Here is a 20,759-nt window from a genome sequence, read left to right on the forward strand (position 1 = left end):
CTGGATCATGAGAGTTTAGTTTTTTTGGGGCTTCTCCTGCTAGTTGCAGTGTAACTCGTTGCAGTCCTAGTTGATGCCCAGCTAATTTGGCTTGCGGGATCTATGCTGAAGAGCCATTAGAAACCAGTATGGTGCTCATCTAATCAACCTGTTACTGACTGCTGTATTTTCCTTTCTTCCTCTTCTTTTTTTCATTAAATTTTTTGCCACCCTGCAGTTTGCCGCCATCTCGTAGCTGTGCTTTCTTCCATTACTTGTTGACGCTCGGGAATTAAATCATATTTCTGAAAGTTTCCGAGTGGGTACTTGTTTTGCGAAAGGTCTTCAGTCTTTCTTTCTGCCTTGCATGATGGCACGTAATCAAATTTGGAATTGGAGAATCTCTCCATTCATCCTCAAATCTAGTGAGTTTAGCTGAAGTTTTGGCTAAAATTAGAGAAGCAGCGGGTTCCTTCTGATACTCTGAATGAACTGCTGTCTAGCTAGTTCCTCTGATGAGGTGCAACCGTGGCAGCTGAATTTGCGAACGAAGAGAAGCGAAAATGGCTTTCTATCCTCGTGTTTGCCTGCACATTAAAAAAAGGGGAAGTTTTTCACGCTCTGATCTGAAGGCCGAGCTAAGCATGTTGCAGTTAGCTGAACATTGTAAGGGACAAGTCCCACACAAGCTATACATTGGATAGATTTTATATATTTATATAGGGCTAAGAAATTCAAATTATATCTTCTGAGTAGTTTTTTAAAAAAGATTTTGTATTGTTACAAATGGTATCCGAGCAAATTTAGATCATAGTCTTCATGGATTAAGGGGTATTGCAATATGAGCCTATTTGAGCTGATTACGACTTAATCGTGATATTGTGATTGGATTTATGGTACTTTTGATAGAATTTAAATGGATTTGAATTTTTAGTCTGGCAAGAATGCCAGAATTTAAAATAAGGATAATGGAATTTAAATGGCAAGAATGCAGAATTTAAATGGATTTGACCGCTCCACCGCACCAGAGATGCTTAGCTCGCTGCAGTACCTCGGACCTTTTTTTTTTGTTTGTGGAAAAAGGGAGGAAAGCCCACCCTAGCTTCATATTATTGAGATAATGAGCACAAAAGAGACAAATAGTTGACAAAACCATGTCTCAAGCATTGAAGCCTTACGTGGATAACAAAATGGAAAAGAAGAAAGAAAAGATAGCATACCATGTATATACATGTCACTCTTTACAATTAATTTGAGATCCTGCTTTTCATGAAATAGAAATTTAGTCTATTTCATCTTTGACGAGCGTTTCCTTGTATCATCTAGCCTTTTTATTTATTTTTTTTACCTAGAACTATTGGGGCAAACTCATAAAGATATAGAGAGCAAACCATAAAGAGGAGTAACTAAAAAAGCTTTTATTAAGTTTGGCCACACTGTACAAATGAGAACCAAAAATATTTATAGCATTTGCTTTACAAATGATTAGACAAACTTAAAGATAAATATCTAAAAGATAGACTTCATCAACTAGATAAAGACATATTTCATCGACTAGATAAAGATAAGAGATAATGATAGACTTGATCTACTAAACAATCACCCAAGCAAATCCCAATAGATAGATAAACTAGAAATTTGGATTAAGTTCAACAGAACCGGCACCAACGCGCCTCTGAATCTCACATGTAGCGCCCCTTCCTCTCTCTCTCCCTCCCCTCCCTCTCCCTCCCTCCCTATTGATCTCCTTCTTTTTATCTCTCGATTTCCTTCTCTCATTTCCTCACAAAACACACACACACACACACCCCGCCAAAATGTAACCATTTGAACCGACAGCTTGTTCTGACCATAACCTGCATTGAAGATGCCAGTCCCACCATATGCAGAGTTCATGCCACATGGAAACAACTTGTTGCCAACCTTTCAATCCTTGTAAAGAACAGGGGATCCGATTCACAGAAATGAAGCTGCCACACCATCTGGAAACTACAGCTAGTAAAACGTTGTACTAGAATTGCACTTAGACATGCTTTTTGTTCATTAAAGGCATCCGACAGAGTTTTAAAGATACATACATTGGACGTAGAGATAAGAGAACAAACTATATCCTAACATAAGAAAGTTAATTTTGAAAATCTATGAATATAGTAGAGATGTATATAGAGTGATAGTGATAGACTGAGCCATGAGAAACAAGTTAGGTGAAAAGTAGAGATCTTTGCATGATGTAATCTTAGCACTGCCCAAGGGATTACATGAAGAGGAAAAGTGAAAATCATAAGATGGGAAAAGAGGTAGAAACTTTGCCGAGCCAAGAAATAGAACGTTATAAAAATATTTGCGAAGGATACCAATTTAAACTATACTATGATAAAGGAATGCAAATGTTTTTCTAGAAAGAAACAACTTTACTAGAAAAAGCTTAAGAAGGGGGCAAAAGAAAAAGATCAAAGATACTGACTAACATAATCAGTGGGGATTCTTCCGTCAGAGAATCTACCGGCTGGCCTCTTAGGGAACATAATGCCATATGGTTCACACATTGGTGTGTGATCTCCCTCTAAAGTTTCCCAATGTTCCTCATATCGGCATATGAATCACCAATAACAAAAAGCTTCCAATGGTGATGCCCATTGCTTCCACACTTTTCAGTCTGGCTACAACCATAAATCTCGGTTCCTACAATATAATAGACGAAAAAGAACCTAGAAATAAGGGAAGAAGGAAAGCAAATAAGTTTTGATAGAGGTATTTAATACCGAGACTTGCCCATTATGAGAATACCTCCATCAACAAAACACCTCTATCAAAAAAACTCTCCATGGCAAAGAGAGAATTAATCTAGAGAAAAGAGATGGCACTTGGCGGGTGTTTCGGTTGGAGTCTGAGGAGGGAGTATATATAGCCACAGGTACAGCAGGGAGTTAACTGACTCCATTTGAAATGCTTTGATGCTATCTTTGTTTATAAAGTGCTCCAAAGCTTCAATTCTTGTGTTATATCAGTGAAGAGATCCTGGGGATGCTTTTAAGATGTCATGCAAAAATGTGCTTTTATTTGAATGCCTAGTTCTGGCAATGATAAATTGATAATGGTTTTTGTACTCATCCCTTGCTATTATGTAAGAAGAAAGGACGAGAGTTGACTACTTTTAGCAGAAGCTCAGATAAACAGCAACTTTCTAACCAATTTCCTATTGAAGTGGTTCAAGAAATTTTTAAGTTCCATAATTAAAAGGCAATTGGCTTAATTTATTGCATAGGCGAAGAAATAAATCCAGGAAGATCACCTTGAAGGAAGCTTATAATCTCATTACTAAGCAGTCTGAAGGATATCAAAGCAATCATTTTTCACAAATTTGGAACTCTCTTACAGCGCATACAGTCAGATTCTTTTGGTCGAATGTGATTTGGCAAAGTAGACCATGTAAATGATGCTTGTTAACAAAAGTTTGCTGAACCAAAACGTGTCTTTCTGTGAGCTCAGTAATACTCAAAAAACAAAAAAAAACCATTGAGCATGTTCTTCTTAGCTTTCCTTTCGCATATTCTGTATGGACTGCAGCTGCAGAATAATATCAATTTGCCATTGGATTCTTTAGTTCTACTTCTTCACCAGTCAACATCTAAATTGAGAATCTACAGCTATTATGTTATACACTGGCTGATTGCTGTTTCTATCTAGAAATGTAGGGGTTTACGATCATATCTTTAATACGAAAACCGGTGCTGGCTTTCTACATAGGATCAGATGATGGAACCATATCTGTGATGCCTCAAGATCATTATCTTCCTGTACTGGTCCAGAGGTAGAGCTCAGAGCAGCTTGGGAGGGCTTTTGTGTATCCATGTTTACAAGGTTTCCCAGAATTGCATAATAGTTTCACGGCGATGCAATTGATCAATCAAACTCATGGAATGATCATGACTACTGCTTTCCTAACTCACATTATTCTACATTGCTGCCAAATCCTCCCCATAATATAAGTTCCTGAGTGATAGACATCCTTTAATAGAGCTTCTAGTAGAAGCTACTTAATTGCATATTTTCATCTTTTAACATGCTTCTACAATAGCTATGGAAATCTTCTTTAAACCAAGGGCATGTTTGGCTGGGGGAAGTTGGGCTCTGGAATGGTCATGGGAATGAGCGATTCTCATTCCAGACATTTAGTTGGGGGGATTCCCATTCCTATTCAGATTCTAGAGGGAAATGAGAATGCCCCTCCAAAACCGAATCCCGTCTCTCCCCTAGTATTCAAATCCCATTCCGATTCCAATTTCAAACACGAACTAAACGTGTCGTGGAGTTGGCTATTCCGATTCGAATTCCAATCCATTCCAATTTTGATTCCGACCGTGAACCAAACACATCCCAAATTCCATCCACCATTCTCGAGTAACTAGAAAAATATCAAGACAGCCATCAAATCATTCTTGTAAGGAATGTAAAGTATGCAAGTGCAAAATATTTTCTTTCAGCCTAAAATTATCCAAAGTATGCGAGTAATATTTAAATAACTTAATACAGTATAATAATATGAAATAACTTCCCGTGGTATCTGTTTTTATTTTTTGAATTTTTCTGAATTTTTTGACTAGAATTCCAAAGCTTAAAGCAAAAATTTCAAAACTCTTCCAAGGGGATCGGAACTGAAACCAAAATTTAAAACTATACTCAAAACAAATACAACAAAGTTCTGCAAGTCCTACATAAAGGCAACCCACCTAAACTTGGACCTGAAATATCATGAACATTGATCTATTCTTATTTTTCTTTAATATCAGTCCTCTTACTTGAACTCACCATAAAGCAGCTGATTGGATGAGCTCCTAAGTCGAACGGCGATTAGTTGGACCATTGTTCATGTGACAAACATGGTATTGTGGATGATAAAATTCACTAGAAAAAAGTTTAAAAGGGAAAAAATTAAATGTACAAGTTCAGGTGTGATCAGTCATCAGTGGATATTAGATGCATTGGCAGTGGGCCCTAGGAAGAGCTAAGGAGGAGAACAAAATGATTTTAACAAGATTGAAGGGGAGCATTTTACCTGCTTGGTCACCCCCATATTGGGGTTTGGGGAGACTCACTTTTTCTTCATAGACCTCAACCAACCCGGATTTTTTTATAAATTATTTTGTATTCCAAGCTGTAATTTACACTTCTCAATAAAAGCCAGATGGTAAAACATGTCGTTCAATCAAAAAAAAAGGAAGGGGAGCATTTTATGTTACAGGCAAAATTGCAAACTATGCATGCATATCTGATACGTATATTGTCAAGAAGAATGTTAGACATCGAGCACGCGCGCGCCATTTGTGGAAGATGTATATCATTTATTTCTTACAATAAAGGCATGTGCCTGGAGGATACTTATCCACAGCTCCTGGACTGCTAAATGTGCATTGTTCTATTTAACAAATCATAATGTCTTCACATGCTTTGCACATAACTTTGTTTGCATTGTAGAAGAGGTAGATTAAGGATCAACTTGTAAATTCAAAATCTAGCAAAAATATGCTAAAATACAACTAAAGCGAACATGATGTCCTGATATAATTTAGAACATTCCGTGGGCTCAATGTCAGAGGACATTTTGGGAGCTGAGAATGATATATTAATAGCTCAAACAATGATTCGAGACCTGGTACTGGCATCGGTCCCGATTTGGGCAGTGCAGTATTGAGATGCTATGCCCCAATACACAATGGGCTGGCATCCCGATATGGCATTGAGACAACTCCATAACATATTTTTTTAATTTTGGTTTTTTAATTATCTAAGTTTTTTTATTCATTTTAAGATTTTTTAAATTCTTTTAGCCTCTTAAAATGGGCTTTTTGAGTTTCTTAAATAGTTAAGATACTGGGATGATCTTACTGGATGCATGGCAATTCCAAGATAGAGGAGGCAGAGTGCAAGCAAGAAGAGGCCATATTTAGTACCTCTTCTCCCTTCTTTCTGTCATTTTTCTTCTTTTCCTTCCTTCAAGTAATTCTCTCTTTATATCCTTTCCTAAGCTCCCTCTTGCAATAGAACCAAAGAGACAAAATAGAACCATCAGGGGCTCTCTTCTTCTGTAAGTGAGCCCAGCAGGTGCTGAGCAACCTGACTAGCAAACCAGCCTGTCTTGATCGGTACCAACTAGGACAGCCGAGACATCTCACTTCATAAGCAAACCGGTGTCCTAAAAGACTCCTAAACGCGCACACACACACACATATATCTCAAAAAAGGTATGTATTTATCGGTTTCTTTTTCTTTATTGCTTGAAGCGATGAGTGGTGCTGTAGCAACACCCTATGCAGCTTCATAAGGAGCTCTAGTTATATATAGTGATAACACATGTCCATAAAGAGAAGCCATTCAATATTGAACGCAAGACAGCTATTGCGATGCATGAATGACAAGTTGTGTTGTTGGCTTATTTTTGAATTGCTTTTTTTTTTCTTTTCACCCTTTTTTATCATATCTTATATAATTCAGAAAATTAAAATGTTTTAATTGTGAAAAGTTGTCCTCAGCCATGACATAAAATGCATAAAGTTGTGCATACATTCTTGATAATGACAAACATTTGATACTATTTCATGAAAAAAATAATTTAAATATTGCCGAATATAACTATAGAACAGGTAAAATTAGAACAAACATATGAACAAATCTCCTATTTACTTTAGGGGAATTTCAAATCTCCTTTTTGACATATAAAAGTGAGACTGCCAACTCATAGAGTCTAATTAAAAATCAAATAATGTATGCTAGAATACTGCATCAGATCAGAAAAATTATCATTGTTAAGAAATTACAAAGTTTGATTGAAACCTCATGAGCTGCTCCAATGTTTCACGAGTAGCCTGTGTCTCTGGATGGTCCCAACCGTAAATAACCTCTTTGATGCTAACAGCTGTCCTGCAAAGCTGCTCCCCTATGTCATACTGCCCACCTTTCAGCATAAACTTTGCTCTTGTCTCCAAAAGCATCGCTCTCAGATGTGCAAGATCCTGATAAAGTAGTGGATCTGAGTGTATAGATGATTGACCCTTAGGTCTCCTCATGGATGAAGAATTATTTCGAGTATTGTCGACTTCAACGAGGAAAGAGTCCTCCAGAGCTTCTAGTGTTTCAGTACACAGGCGCAGGAGCTCCATAACAGCACTGCTCCATGAATATCTTGTAAAAGTGTGGTAGGCAAGGGGAACAACAAACCGTCTGATAAATGATAACAGATCATGAGTTGAAAGATTGACAGCCACTGGATCTCTGCCAAATTTGAATAGCAGTAAGCATGCTGCCCAAATATGATCTGAGTGCTGCAGGAGAGACCCTTCAGTGCTGATTGCCTGGATCACAGATCTAGCAATTCCACCATCACCTTTTTTATGGGCATAGAGCTTAATAATGTCGTGGAAAGAGATATAACCATTTTTGGTACTTCTCCTTGCTAGTCGAAATCTTACCAGCATAGATGAGGCATCAGCCTTTGAGGTTTGTGCCTTTGACATCATCCAGTTGCAAGAGCTCACAGGTAGGCAGCTCCTCCAAAACTGGCTGCCATGATGCGATCTGGATGTCTCGCATGCAGCACGAACCAACATAGGAATTGGGATCACCGAAGGGGCAAACCAGTAACTGGCCTGCACCATCTTTGTTGCCAATTTGTCAGGCTTCTCTGCTTGATCTAACGTGGCAAAGCAAACATCTAGAAGTTGGACAAGGAAAGGGTTGTGTCTCAGAATAAGATCTTCTCCACTCCATGTATGTTCACCGAATGGTAATCTATTTATCGAGTCTAGAAGTTTGGATGGAGTGGTCGGAAGCTCGGAAAGAATTGCCCCAACTAGGGAGAGACCTAGAGGTAGTCTATCCAGTTTCTCTTCAAAGATCCTCAGAGCATCAGCTTCTTCAGTTTTAAGGTCTCTCAAGCTTCCCTTCATTAGAGACATTGCCTCTGAACCAGACAAGCACGGCAGTCTCAGAGGCTCGATGTTTAGTATCCGAGGCAGCCTGGTGGAGATTAAAACATGGGTCTCCCCACCGAAACGAGGGAGAAGCTCCATCACGTTCCTCCCATCCCACCAGTCTTTCTCGCGTTCCAAGTTATCAATCACTAGAAGGAAAGGTATGTCTCTTATGAGCTCTTTGCGCACTTTGCGGATAGCTTCCTCTTCTATATCCTCAAAGCTCCTTGGCCCGTTTCTTTCTGGAGAAAGCTCATTGTCCATGTGGACATCGACTCCAAGTAAAGGCAGTAATTTCATAAAATTCTGGCGGAGATATCTCGCTTCTCCACCAACCCATAATATCATTTTGTATCTCTGAGAGAATCTATATGCAAACTCGAGCAAGAGCTCAGTCTTCCCGATGCCAGAGTCACCAGATACACATGCAACACCCTTGCCATACAACAAGTGCGTTGCACTACACTTCCTTCCAAGCCTCAGAGGTCTCTCCCCACTCCCAATGCCTTCCATTTCTATATCATTCTCATTTTCTTTCCACACAGATGGTTCCTTACCTTTGCTCCGCGTCTCCTCATTCTCTTTTGCTATTCTATCTCTTCTGCTACTCCCCCCTGTCATCTTCCTTCTATGCCTAGTACGAGTACTTATCTCGATATAATCATCATGATGCTTGCCTTTGACATCTCCAAACAATAGCATCTCAAGTTCCATAAGCTCTCTCTTTCTTCCGACGAAATGAAGATTCCGACAGAAAGGGAGTTCCTTGGCTACCATCTCCCTCCATCTGTTCACCTTCTCTATCACAGACGTCCTTCCTAATCCCTTTCCTAGAAGAAGAAGCACATCCATGATACTGTCCCTATAGTTGCCAGCATTCACTTCCCACTTTAGCTCCGCCCGAGAAAGTCCATTCACCACCTCTTTCCATTCGTTCTCCAAGCCACCATATGCTGTCCAAAGATCACCACCAAACCTCTCCCACAACTCTCCCCTCCGATGAACTATATCCCTCGCTATGCAGTCACCTTGAGAAAGCCCAAAGAAGATTGGCACCAGCTTCTTTCTTTCTAAGAAAATTCTCATCTCCTCCATGCTATAAGCATTCGACAAGGACCTGCAGGTGATAACCACCACTCCGAAGGCCGCTGCCTCCATCGCCTCTCTAGCAATGCTATGCGCACAAGCATCCTTGCATCTGCGCCGGTCCGAGATGAAGCACATCACCCCTTGCATCTCCAGCTCGGCACGGAGCCACTTCACAAGACGAAAGAGCGACACCCTCCGACCGGTGAAGCTGAGATACACATCACAGCTCCGGACTCTAGCAGAGCCAGATAAGGGGTCAAGCTCCCCATCGGCAACATCCTCATCCAAGGCTTCATCGGAGGGGACCCCATGAGGGTCGATCGGCGAACCGCCCGGAAGCCCCTCGGCGAAAGGCCTCAAAGAAAGCGGATGGGATAAAGAGGACGAACCCAAGGATGGTTGAATGGGCAAGAGAGAATTTCCTGATTGGGCAGGAGGCGGGGTCTCGGATACGGGGAATTCGCGGAATAATGACGACGATGGGGACTGGATGGCCGAGCCGGAGACCGATGGGGCGCGAGAAGGGTGTGCCGAGCGGTCCATGGAGCAGCGCGGCGGTGGCAAAGAGAATTTGGGGGAAGGAGAACAAAAATGGGGGAGGACCGGCCATTGCAGCAGAGTATCCAGAGAAAATCTAGTAGAGATTCTAGGTTCTCATTACTTACTATGTTTGGCTAGAGGGGGGAGAAGAAAAAAGGAAACTTGCAAGGGGCATAGGAGGCCATAGATAATGGAAGAAGATTAATGTGCACTGCTTGTTTCAAAACATCTGAATCATACTAACCACAAAAATCCTCCACTCTTGAGTGTTATCCTTCTTGTTAATTGTTCTGAGCATAGGGAATCCTTGAATGATCATACATGAGGAAGGAGGCATTAAAATTCTCTATACCTACGGTTGCTTTCGTGATCTAAGAAATTATTTTCCTCAACTTTCCTCACCCATACATACCATCTATTTCCCAAGTTACCAAAATTTTACGAGTGTATCAGAATCCAATACGGAAGGCACCAAAATAGTTAACATACCTGATTAGGGTTAGGAGAGAGATCTTGGCAGCTTGGACTCCTGAATCATTGTATCTCCTCTTGATGGCTTTTTATGAAATATAAGAAAACAGAAAAAGAAAAAAAAAAGGAAAGAGAAGATGGGAGGACAAGGACTTGGGAGCTGAGAAGACAGGAAGCAGCGCAACTGTGTGAAAAAGAAAAACATATATACATGCAATGGAAGAAGAGATGAAGATCTGCTACATTCTGGAGAGAGACTGGAAGCCATCAGTCTTCTCTCTCTTCTACTTACAGGCAACATCCCAGTTCCATTGGCCATTTTAGGTATATTTTAATATTTTTCAGATTCTTTTTTTTTAAAAAAAATTGTTAACCTCTCTCACGCACGTTTTTCTTAGGATTTTAGGTGTCTACATTGTAATGCGTTTATATAATCAAAACCATATCAAACATTGCCATAAGATTTACTCATCATTGCTTTTATAAATAGATGAAAAAAACCCGGTATGAACTCATGTTAAGAAATTTCCATGCATTATATAATTTACAGCCCAGTAGATGTTCGATTTGTTACCATAAGTAGAATAAAAATAAATTTTATTCTTGGATCGCCCATTGCCTTTCCTCTTGCAGTTGGCTTCAACAGTAGATATCGATTATGGCCTATTTATACGGAAAGATTTGCTCATATTTTAGCCTGGCAGCTTGGTATTAACTAATGAAGTGCCTAATCCAGTTTATTATGGATTGGTTGGATGTCTACCTCATCTTGGGACATGCTAGCTTAAATTACATTTATATATGATGTTAATATTAGCATTCTTATAGTTATTCATCCTACCCCTTAGTAGTCTCATGACACTTTTGATTTAAACTAATTATAATGCATGTGCTGATGAACATGGTTCCTAAAATTATTAAATTTGGAATAGTTTAACTAAATTTTATTCTTAAAAACTTGAAAAATAATATTTTATAATTAATATTTTCCAATATATTAGCTATCACTCTTCCTCTTGCATTGAAGGTTTTTTTAGTCCATATATATGGAAGTATCATTTTTAACAATTTTTAAATTTTTCTTGCTAAATTGGATGTTCTTGTATGTTGTTTTGGAAGTTAGCATGAGTGCCTTTCTTCCAGCAATATTCGGATCCTATCGTTTATAGAAGTCTAATATGGATTTTTAAGTAATAAATTTCTAGACTTTTAAGTAATAAATTTAATTAGAGTTATAAAAGTTTTTTTGAATTTCAATAATCATATGAAGGTTGTTTTTGAAATCCAAAAATTGAAACAATTAAACCACTTTTATACATTGTAAGGATATGGACCATTTAAAAACAAGTGTAGTTTCCAAAACATTTCAACTATAGGATACTTGAGCTGATCCTGCATGACTCTCATAAACTTCTTTGAAATTCGTTGAAAATATAGGCTTCTTCTAAACTAAGTGGGTTCCTTCCACGGACAAATTTTCTACGCATTTTTATGGTAAGCAAGTTGTTACTTTAGAGATATACAGAACTATGATTTGTATAAATAAATGGATTTTCATTATAGTCTTTCTCTTCCTATTTGATGTCCCAATGGTTGTCCAAGGTTTTGAGTTGGTATTGTTGGATGTAGATATTAATAAATCAGCAAAGCTAAAAATAATATGACAAAATTATGAATAAAATCCAAAAACCTGTGGAAAATAGTTCTTAGAAAATAATTTATAACCATGAAATTTGAAAACAAAAGGGGGAATCTAGATGGAGATGTGCTAGACACTGGCTTAAGAACTTTATTGCCCTTCGTGTCTGGTTGGCAACTCTTAACATTCCGAAAGTAGAGCTGATCCTTAAGTCAACCTTGCTCCTCTTTGGTATAGTATAAACACGTGGAAGGCTTGACCTAATTGACTCCCTCAATTGCCCGACATCAATACATTTGAATATATATGAATAGTAGGAAAAACAAATATATAAAAAGAGTACTAAAAGTAGTGAAAAAAGTTGGCAATTGAACAAAGGAAGAGAGAGCAAAAGATGGCTATCACATACAGAGGGGACAATTTATATCCTACGCTACACTGGGCCAATTCTTTTGAGCGCACCACGCCCCCCCCCCCCCCCCCCCCCCCCCCCCCCCCCCCCCCAAGCCTGAATATCCAAGTAGAGCCTACTAGTTTAGGAAGTATCAAATGCACCTTGACTTACAAAAGACCTTCAAATGCGGGACTAAAATTTATCAAACTAGTTGAGAATAAAGTTTTTAACAATTGAACTTTTTCGAACAAAATAGAAAAGTAATAAATAACTAAATATTGTCTAATAGGTGCCCTATAACATAAATAGAGGATGGTTCTAAGAGGTAACTCTGCTCTATTTTTGCAGCATAAAGCAATACTAAATCATTTTGGGTTTTACCATATACTACATCAGCTTTGGGTTAACCTTAGTAGGAGTTCGGTTGACTAAGGCGAAGTTCATGAGTCAAGCCAAGGTATTTTAGAAGGGCAGTCTCTTTTTACATAAATTTATCTAATCATGCCTAATGTTAATGTATGGTGGATTAAGTGGATTGTCTTTGTATATTGTGGTTTCAAGTTCAGTAGAGATTTCATTCATTGATTGTTAATGCTAGAATCATCAGGCATTGGTCGAAAATAACCCAGATGAATAGAAGTTAAAGTTAATTGGATTAGGCCATGGTCAAAAATATGATCATTTAGAATGTAGAACATGAATACCTTGATCTGAACTCAATACAACCCAAAACAAGCCAAAACCATTACACTATATATTGCATATACATCCTCACGTTTAATAAAATAATTTACTCCAAATAACAGTTTTAGTACCAAGTCATCAATTTATGTTGTACATTATAAATTATGTGCTGTTGTGAATCAATTGTTGCGCAAAAAAGATTGTTCATAAAGTTCATTTGTTGTTTAATTAGTATTATTTTGCATAATATATTTATGATGTAAAAAAATGACCAATTTATACATATTTCTATGTTTTGAATTTGAATTTTTCATGATCTGAAAATTTATCAATAAAATAAATCTTAAACACAATCTAGTCTAATCCAAATAGAAGCTTCATTTTTGTCACCCTATCCAAATGGGGACTAGATTTGGCATCTGCTAATCTTTGAATCAAATCGGTCTCACCCATAACTTTAATTGAAATACTTCATGCAATAATCTTAGATAGTCTAATAAAGACAATCTTATCCTATTCATAGTCGTTGATGATGTCTATGTCTCTCCTCCACCATTGCAGCCTGCATCCAAACCAAAGTTCGATCACTAATACCTTTATTCTCAACTAGTTTAATAAATTTTCCACAAAAACTTTAAATTTCATGAAGATAACAAATACATCAGACTTGTATCTCATAGGATACATCCATGTAAATCTAGCGAAATCGTCAACAAAAAGAACATAAAATCGACAACCACCAACTGAAGTTATTAGGGATGTCCAAACATCGGAATAGACAAGTTCAAAGGGAGAGGTGCTTTGTCATGTGGATACTCTAAAGAGAAGCTGTTTTGCTTTTCCTAGTTGACACAAGGGGCAAAAAGCTAATGGCAGGTAATATGGGCCAACCAGTTTGTGTATGATAGGTTGTGATACAGGTTTGGTAGTTCTGTGGAGGTGTACATGTTCGAATCAGGTGAAGGCATTCTAGTTAATTTTTGGATATTGTGTTTGCGGAAGCTTGGAAAAGATCTGGCGCATGCCTTATGTGGCTCTGATACCATATAAAATTACACAGTATCCACGAAAGAAAGCCCGAGAGTTTGAAATGTTTGGCTTATTTACCAAACAGTTTGTATTGCATCAATATTTATAGAATTATACAAGAACTGAATCTCAGAAAGAGCAGGAGCTCAATCACAACTCTAAGGTATATTTCTCACGTTACACAAAAATATACATTCAAATATTTAAATATGCGAGAGACTTCTTTAGAGACAGTTGTGGAACTCTCAACTTCACCAGATTTGACTCTAACAGCGAAAGCAGTCATCCGAAAATGCTGCAGCAGTAAAAACGAGCGAGCCGGGGAGGTGATACTCCTGCAATTCATCCTTGACCTGCATCGAGCAAACTGCTGCTGCCCCAATTTCTTGCTGTCCACCAACGAACCAAGTGTCCAAGCCTAGCAGAAGCAACGGTAAATGCATAATTGGAAGAAAGAAATGGTACAGATGGACAGCAAAGGGAAAGAAGACGCACCAACGAAGGTAGCATTTCACCGGATGGTGCTGTTGCCACATCAGCCATGGCCCATGCAGCTCGTTAATCTTAACTTTCTGATTAATCTAGTAATAGATCTTTGGCTATTTTCTTCTGTGTCTTCTTCCCTTGCTTCGGCTGGCCAGATATTGATGCGTGGGATGCGAGCGATCTTGGGCCAGTCCTTGCCTCTCTCCCGCTCGCATTGCCTCGCCAGCAGCTGGGGGCAGCCCAAGATCGACAGCTTCTGAAGCACTGTGAGGCTCCCTAGCCACTCCGGCAGAGCGGTCAAATTCTCGGGGAAATTTATATCCAGCTGTTGGATGGTCATGAAGAAGGTGGGAGGCTGTTGTTGCTTATCCCTTTCTTCCCCCGATATGGACTCGAGGTTTCTGCACGACAATAGAAACTCTTGGAGGGAGGGCATGCGCAGCTGCAAAATGCCCTCGGGCAAACACATCAGCTTATCGTCGTTGATACACAATCTAGTAAGAGCAGTGAGATCCTGCATCCACTCCCACCGGGACGGCGATGATAGTGCTTCACAGTTCTCAATACGGAGACTTCTCAGTCTGTACAAGCCTCCTGTGGTCACTGCTAATAATAGCCGATCACCCTCGATAGAAACCCTCCACGACTGACGGTGGGACACGTGGTGCTACCCTCAATTTGGGGCATCCGAGTAGAGTAAACTTTTCAAGACGGGGGAATGCCATCACCGATTTACCCGCTGCCGTTGCCTCTGCAGACCATTCCTCCAAATTAGGCAACCAGTACATAGAGAGGTCTCGTAACGAGGGAAATATACCTCCATCCCTATAAAACTCCACTCCGATTCCCTCCATATGGAGTATTTCAAGAAGAGGCAAGCGACCAAGCGCTGGAAGATACTCACATCTGTGGATATGCAGCAGCGTGATGTTAACTACATTGCGGATCGGTGACGTTGCTAGCTCCATTCTTGTCATCCAAGTTGGGAACTTGATACCTGGATACCAAGAAATATATAGGCTCTTTAGATTAGAGTGAGGCTGGAGCCTCTCAAGTACTTCCTCCACCTCTGACACAGGGGATGCTGCCGATTCCATATATGAGTCAATGTTCCACGTCAGAACCAACGATTGCAGGTTTGTCTTCGATGCCAGGTCTGCTTTCGTGGCTTCCAATGGATCCTGCACATTGTCAAGGTTCGTGATTTCAAGGTCACCACCGACCAAATTTAGGTGCTCCAACTCGGAAATAGTACGTCCACGCTTTTTTTTTTTTTTTTTTTTTTTTTTTTGCTAAAGCGGTCATTTCATACAACACGGGTACGAATACACCCTAAGGAGTCAGAATACAAAATGTCCCGAAGGGCACCGGGCATCTCTCTCACCCCAGCCCAAAGGGTGCCTCCTGAGTGGCTCGCTACATACGCAGCCACCCAGTCGGCTGCCCCATTGGCCTCACGATATACATGCCTGGCCTGAAATGTAACCCCCTCTCCCACCATTGTCCAAATGTCGCGAAGCAAAGGATGAACACATGCATGACTACCCGGGCCCCTACGGATCCAGCTAATCACCGTGACCGAATCACCCTCCAGAAAAACCGAGCTCGCTCGGAGTACCCGCCACGCATAAGACAGGCCCATCCATGCCGCTCGCAGCTCTGCCCCTGGAACAGAGATATCAAAAATCTGATGGCCCCCTGCTGCCACCACATCAAAACTCGGGCCCCTAACAACAAATCCGGCCCCTCCCCTCCTGCCGCCATCCATGACAGAGCCATCAAAATTGACCTTGAGGAAGCTCGGGGGTGGGGGCTCCCAGGTAAAGAATACCCTGTGAGGAGCTGCCGAAGCAATATAGGAACCCCAGATGTCCCGAGCTATCAAAGGTCGATGAGCTGGCTCTACCTGAACAATCTCTACAGCCTTTGCCACGCTCTTTGCCAGCGATAAACTTGGCCATTGTTTGGAGGTTAGTCAACCGGCCCAACCAACGGGGCATGCAAATCAAGCTGCTACATCCACGGATGTCTAGGTGTCTCAGGCTGCTCATACTGCTCAATCCCTCGGGCAAACTTTTTAGTTCTCGACAATATCCAAGGTTCAAAGTCCGCAAGTTGTGAAGGACGGTAATCGAGCCAGGTAAAGCTTCAATAGAAGTACCTGACAAATCAAGGAGCCTAAGATGTTTTAATTTCCCTATTGTGCAGGGCAACTCTTTGATGTTAGCTCCAGATAGATCTAATGCACGGAGATGAGTAAGGGATGACATCGCATGGATGGCAAATTCTTGAAGAATACCAATCCACGGCTGATTCAATAAAATAAGTGATCTAAGTTTCTTTGCTTCAAAAGCTGCCTTTAAAGTCGTCGACGACATGGAATAGTGATAAAGAATTGATGAATACCGACATCCATGCGGAATGCTTCTCTTCATGCCCACCTTTGTGATCGAGGACTCATCTCCTGCGATAGAACACGCAAGATCATGTACCAAGTCATGCATCTTACATGTAGTTATGTTGTTACGGTCATCTTTTTCCGCATCCTGAAAAAAGGATCTCCACAACAAGCTATTGAAGTATCGGTTGCCAACTTCCTCTTCAAGCATATCACCGTCCGATGTTTGGATGAAACCTTCAGCAATCCACAGCTGAATCAGTTTCTTCCTTTCAATTTCATAGTCTTTTGGAAATACCGAACAATAAGCAAAACATTGCTTTAAATTAGAAGGCAAATGATCATAACTCAATTGAAGTGCTGGTAATATACTATTCTCGTTTACAGGCAATCTCCATAGTTCGCTATCTCTGACATGCAACCACTCCTCCTCCCCTCTTCCAGAGCTCATTAGACTTCCGAGAGCCTTTGCAGCCAAGGGCAAGCCCTTACATTTTTCAACGATCTCCTTTCCAATATCAACCAACCTTGGAGTCTCTTCCTCTCTTCCTGGCCCAAATGCTCTGTGCTTGAACAGAGTCCAGCAGTCAGCGGATGTCAAGCTTTGCAATCTGTGCGGAGCCACCGTTCCCATGATCCTGGCAACCACATCGCTTCGTGTTGTAGTTATGATCTTGCTTCCATGCTTGCCACATCTCAGTAAGGTCTTCAGTCTCTCCCACTCTGCTTCATCCTCATTCCAGACATCGTCCAGAACAAGCAAGAATCTCCTCCCACCCAGTTTCGTCTGCAGCTGGCGCTGTGCAGCTTCCAAGTTTGATGCTTCACACTCAATAATATTTTTAATAATTGCCTTGATGCTAAAATCATCAGAAACACATACCCACGATGTAAGATCAAAGTGCTCTTTTATGCGCTGATCATTATAAGCTAGCTGGGCAAGTGTGGTCTTCCCAATTCCGCCCAATCCAACTATTGGAAGCACCAAGACATCGCTTTTATCATCTGCACTGACCAAGAAATTTACGATCTTCTCTCTGTCTTCACCTCGTCCATAAACCTCGGACTCAATCACAACTGAGAAGGTCTCTCGATCGAGAGTCCTTCTTGAGGTGGATCCCTCTGCCAGATGGAATTTTGACCTCTCTTCCGCGATCTCGCCCAATCTCTTATTGATCCTTTTTATCTTGTGAGCCATCTTTCGGCGAAAAGCAATTTGGTTGTCAGGAGAGAAGAAGTCGCTTACCTTTCCGACCAGCTGGCTGCGTCTCTGGATCCTTCGTCGCAGGGCTTCGTACCGGAACTCATCCACCACGTCGTCGGCATCGAAAGCTGCATCCTTGAGCTTCCTCAGCCAACCATTCAGAGCTTTGTCGCCGATGGATCTCCTCTCGGCATCATCGAGTACATCGCCGATCGTCGTCAGCACGCTCTGCAGCCTCTCGATGTCAGTGTTGACGCTCCGCGCCAATCCCAGCTCTTCCCAGAATCTAGAACCCAGCTTCTCGATCACGAGTTTCAGAATGGGAGAGGCAACTGCTATTGCTGCTGCTTCTGCCATCGCTAAACCCTTCACGGATAGATTTGCGCAAGAGATTGTAATCGGTGAGCGGAGGATGCTTGGGGATGCGGGTTTCCTGACCACCCCAAACACTGATAAAGAAGTCTTGAGTTGAGAGTTGATGACCTGCTCCGATTTGCCTAAAGGAAGAGGGCTTTCGGCAAGTGGACATATCTTTCGATATTCTTTTGCATCAGTGGGTGGGAGGTAAGGAATCTTTTTCTTTTTTTATCTTTGAGAAAAGCATCTTTGATTAAAGCAAAAAAGAAGACAGGGACGCCCCATGCACCAACCCCGCTCAAAATTATATTCTTAATCCAATAACTATAAATTGTTGACAGGATCATCTAATCACCGATACACTTCCCTGATCATTCTTTCTAATTTTCCATATGCCACCAGTTTTTCATCTCATAGTCTCAATATAAAACAGGACAAAAGGATCCAAGGAGAGGATAGTCCAATCAAAAGGCCTCTTAGTTGAACAGGATGATGACTTGGGACATGTTTGCTTGAGGCTGAAAGATATTGTGACATGTTAATCCATCAAAGATCAATGTCGATTGAAACCTTGGACCAATGTTCCTTGCATTCCTTCTTCCTCTCCATTCATAAGCCAGTTTCTTTAATTCATCATCTTTCATGAATTACTGCAGCAATTGACTGGCTTTCCCTCGTTGCTCCCGAGCCTGCAAGGGAAAGTGTGATACAGCAAAAGATTTCTTCCCTTAGTTGGCCAGAAAACCAACTCAAAGTTGTAAAAGCCAAAATGCCCACAAAAATCATGTATAATATGTGGTTTCCATCAGGCTTGGTGTAATCAAACCCATGCTACTCATTCGTGTACATATACTTCAGTATTCTTCCTGAAATGGCTACATAATTATTTAAAAAGATATGGAGATAATATGATTGAATGGTATTTGACTGGTTTCAGCCAATGGAATGGGCAACTTCTAATACTCAGCCTATCTTCTACTTCAATTCTTTCATAAAATCCCAATGCGCCATGCCGGTGCCAAGCTTCAATTACAGTGCTTAGGACATGCAACCTATGTATAATGGAAATTTCTAAGACAAACTCCAGGATATTGTGTTGGGTTTCTGTCCATCGATAGACAAAGCACAAAATTTACTTGATACATACCTCATAATGGTCAAGAACAACACCGACAAATATATACAAAATTGAAGAAAGGTGGATAGCTAAGTTGGAAGGTGAAAAGGGGAAGCTTGCATGTGATGCCCAGAAGTACTGTTGGATTTCTTGTGGTAGGAATACATACAAGAACATTTTTTTCTTCTTGAGAAATACAGTGCCGATGCCACCTGCTGCGTTTGAATTTGGAAACTCTTCGCAACTCGAGCAAAGGAGAAAGAGGTGCCAACCGGCACTGCCTGGACGATTTGAAGCCATCCTCTCAGTTCGAAGCCTCCCTGTTCGGTCCAACTGATGCCATGCAAAAGGACGTGTTTGCTTCGCATTGTTCCACTCCTGAAACTAAAAGATGGCTTTAAGGGCAAATGCGGCAGACATTGTAGCTGCAATGTAACTTCCATGCACACACATCTAAGAGACACCACCATCCTAGAATGCCAAATATTGCAATTAAGTTATCACAACAAACATTAAGTTACATAAAAAAATAATAGTATATTAAGCCTTACCTGCAATTCAGGCTTTATATGATGTGACCTAAATTTTCAAATATTCAGATGACGAAGTTGCAGTAGCTTTGTAGCATGGCACAATCTGCAACACCATGAAGTCAGAAGGGCGATTATTTGTACTCCAGTCAAAAGATTCAACTTATAAAAATGCAGTATTTCTATTGTTTCTAGGGCTGAAAGTGGGCCGGGCTGGGCCATGCTTCTATTCGAACTCCGTCTAAATTTTTTTTTTTTAGGCTTACGCCCAAATTTTTTTGAATAATCTAGGCCCGAGCCCGGCCCGATTACCTGTTGAGCCAAAAATAGTTTCGGCCTGAATCTAATTGAAGTTTAATATTTTATAAAATTGCTCCACAAGTAAATGAACCTGTTAAAAATTAGGCTCTCTCCTATAACATGAAACATTCTAAATCTATTTAAATTTATTCTTTATTTTCTCTTTTTTTCTTCTGAATAATAATGTACCAAATAAATTGATTCAGACCTAAATATGGGCTCCATTTTAGGGCCTTATTCGGGCTAGGGCTGAGCCCAGGCCAGGCCAACAACATACCCAACTTGGCCCGAAAACAAATAACCAACATTTAAGTCCAAATCTGATTTGAATTTTTTTAGGCCTAGCTCCAAGCTCAGCCTGAAGTCCGCGCGAGCCTATTTCCAGCTCTAATATTTGTTATACTCTGGGTTTAGGAGCTATATAAAGAGCTTACTGAGGAGAAAGTTTCAAGAATGAAAGATATAGCCTCCTAGCCACAGAACCCAAAGTATGACTATTGATGATCCTCCATTTGTTGAGGGGCTCATGGTTTCTGGGTAGATAAAGAACGCACATCACTGGAAAAAAAACCCAA

At 40.5% G+C, this 20,759-nt stretch overlaps 1 protein-coding gene, 1 long non-coding RNA gene and 1 pseudogene across 3 annotated transcripts; all 3 read right to left on the reverse strand.

The window, feature by feature from the left end:
- Nucleotides 1-6,576: 6,576 nt before the first annotated feature.
- Nucleotides 6,577-10,705, reverse strand: LOC103708224 (uncharacterized). Its single transcript, XM_008793049.5, has one exon. It carries the CDS (start codon nucleotides 9,576-9,578, stop codon nucleotides 6,783-6,785), a length of 2,796 nt encoding a protein of 931 aa, XP_008791271.4. The 5' UTR covers nucleotides 9,579-10,705; the 3' UTR covers nucleotides 6,577-6,782.
- A 2,847-nt stretch (nucleotides 10,706-13,552) lies between these two features.
- On the reverse strand, nucleotides 13,553-18,419 carry LOC103707028 (disease resistance protein RGA2-like; annotated as a pseudogene). The gene is made up of 3 exons (XR_015986820.2): nucleotides 16,215-18,419; nucleotides 14,288-15,542; nucleotides 13,553-14,210 (listed from the first exon to the last, which is right to left on the reverse strand). The product of XR_015986820.2 is annotated as a disease resistance protein RGA2-like (transcript).
- A 935-nt stretch (nucleotides 18,420-19,354) lies between these two features.
- LOC148703297 (uncharacterized) lies at nucleotides 19,355-20,617 on the reverse strand. The gene is made up of 2 exons (XR_015986821.2): nucleotides 19,906-20,617; nucleotides 19,355-19,825 (listed from the first exon to the last, which is right to left on the reverse strand). It is a non-coding gene; the product is annotated as an uncharacterized LOC148703297 (long non-coding RNA).
- Between the last annotated feature and the right edge of the window lie 142 nt (nucleotides 20,618-20,759).

Source organism: Phoenix dactylifera, chromosome 5 (assembly GCF_051530095.1).
Source record: "Phoenix dactylifera cultivar Ajwa chromosome 5, Ajwa_hap1_PhDact_Kaust_v1.1, whole genome shotgun sequence".
NCBI lineage: Eukaryota > Viridiplantae > Streptophyta > Magnoliopsida > Arecales > Arecaceae > Phoenix > Phoenix dactylifera.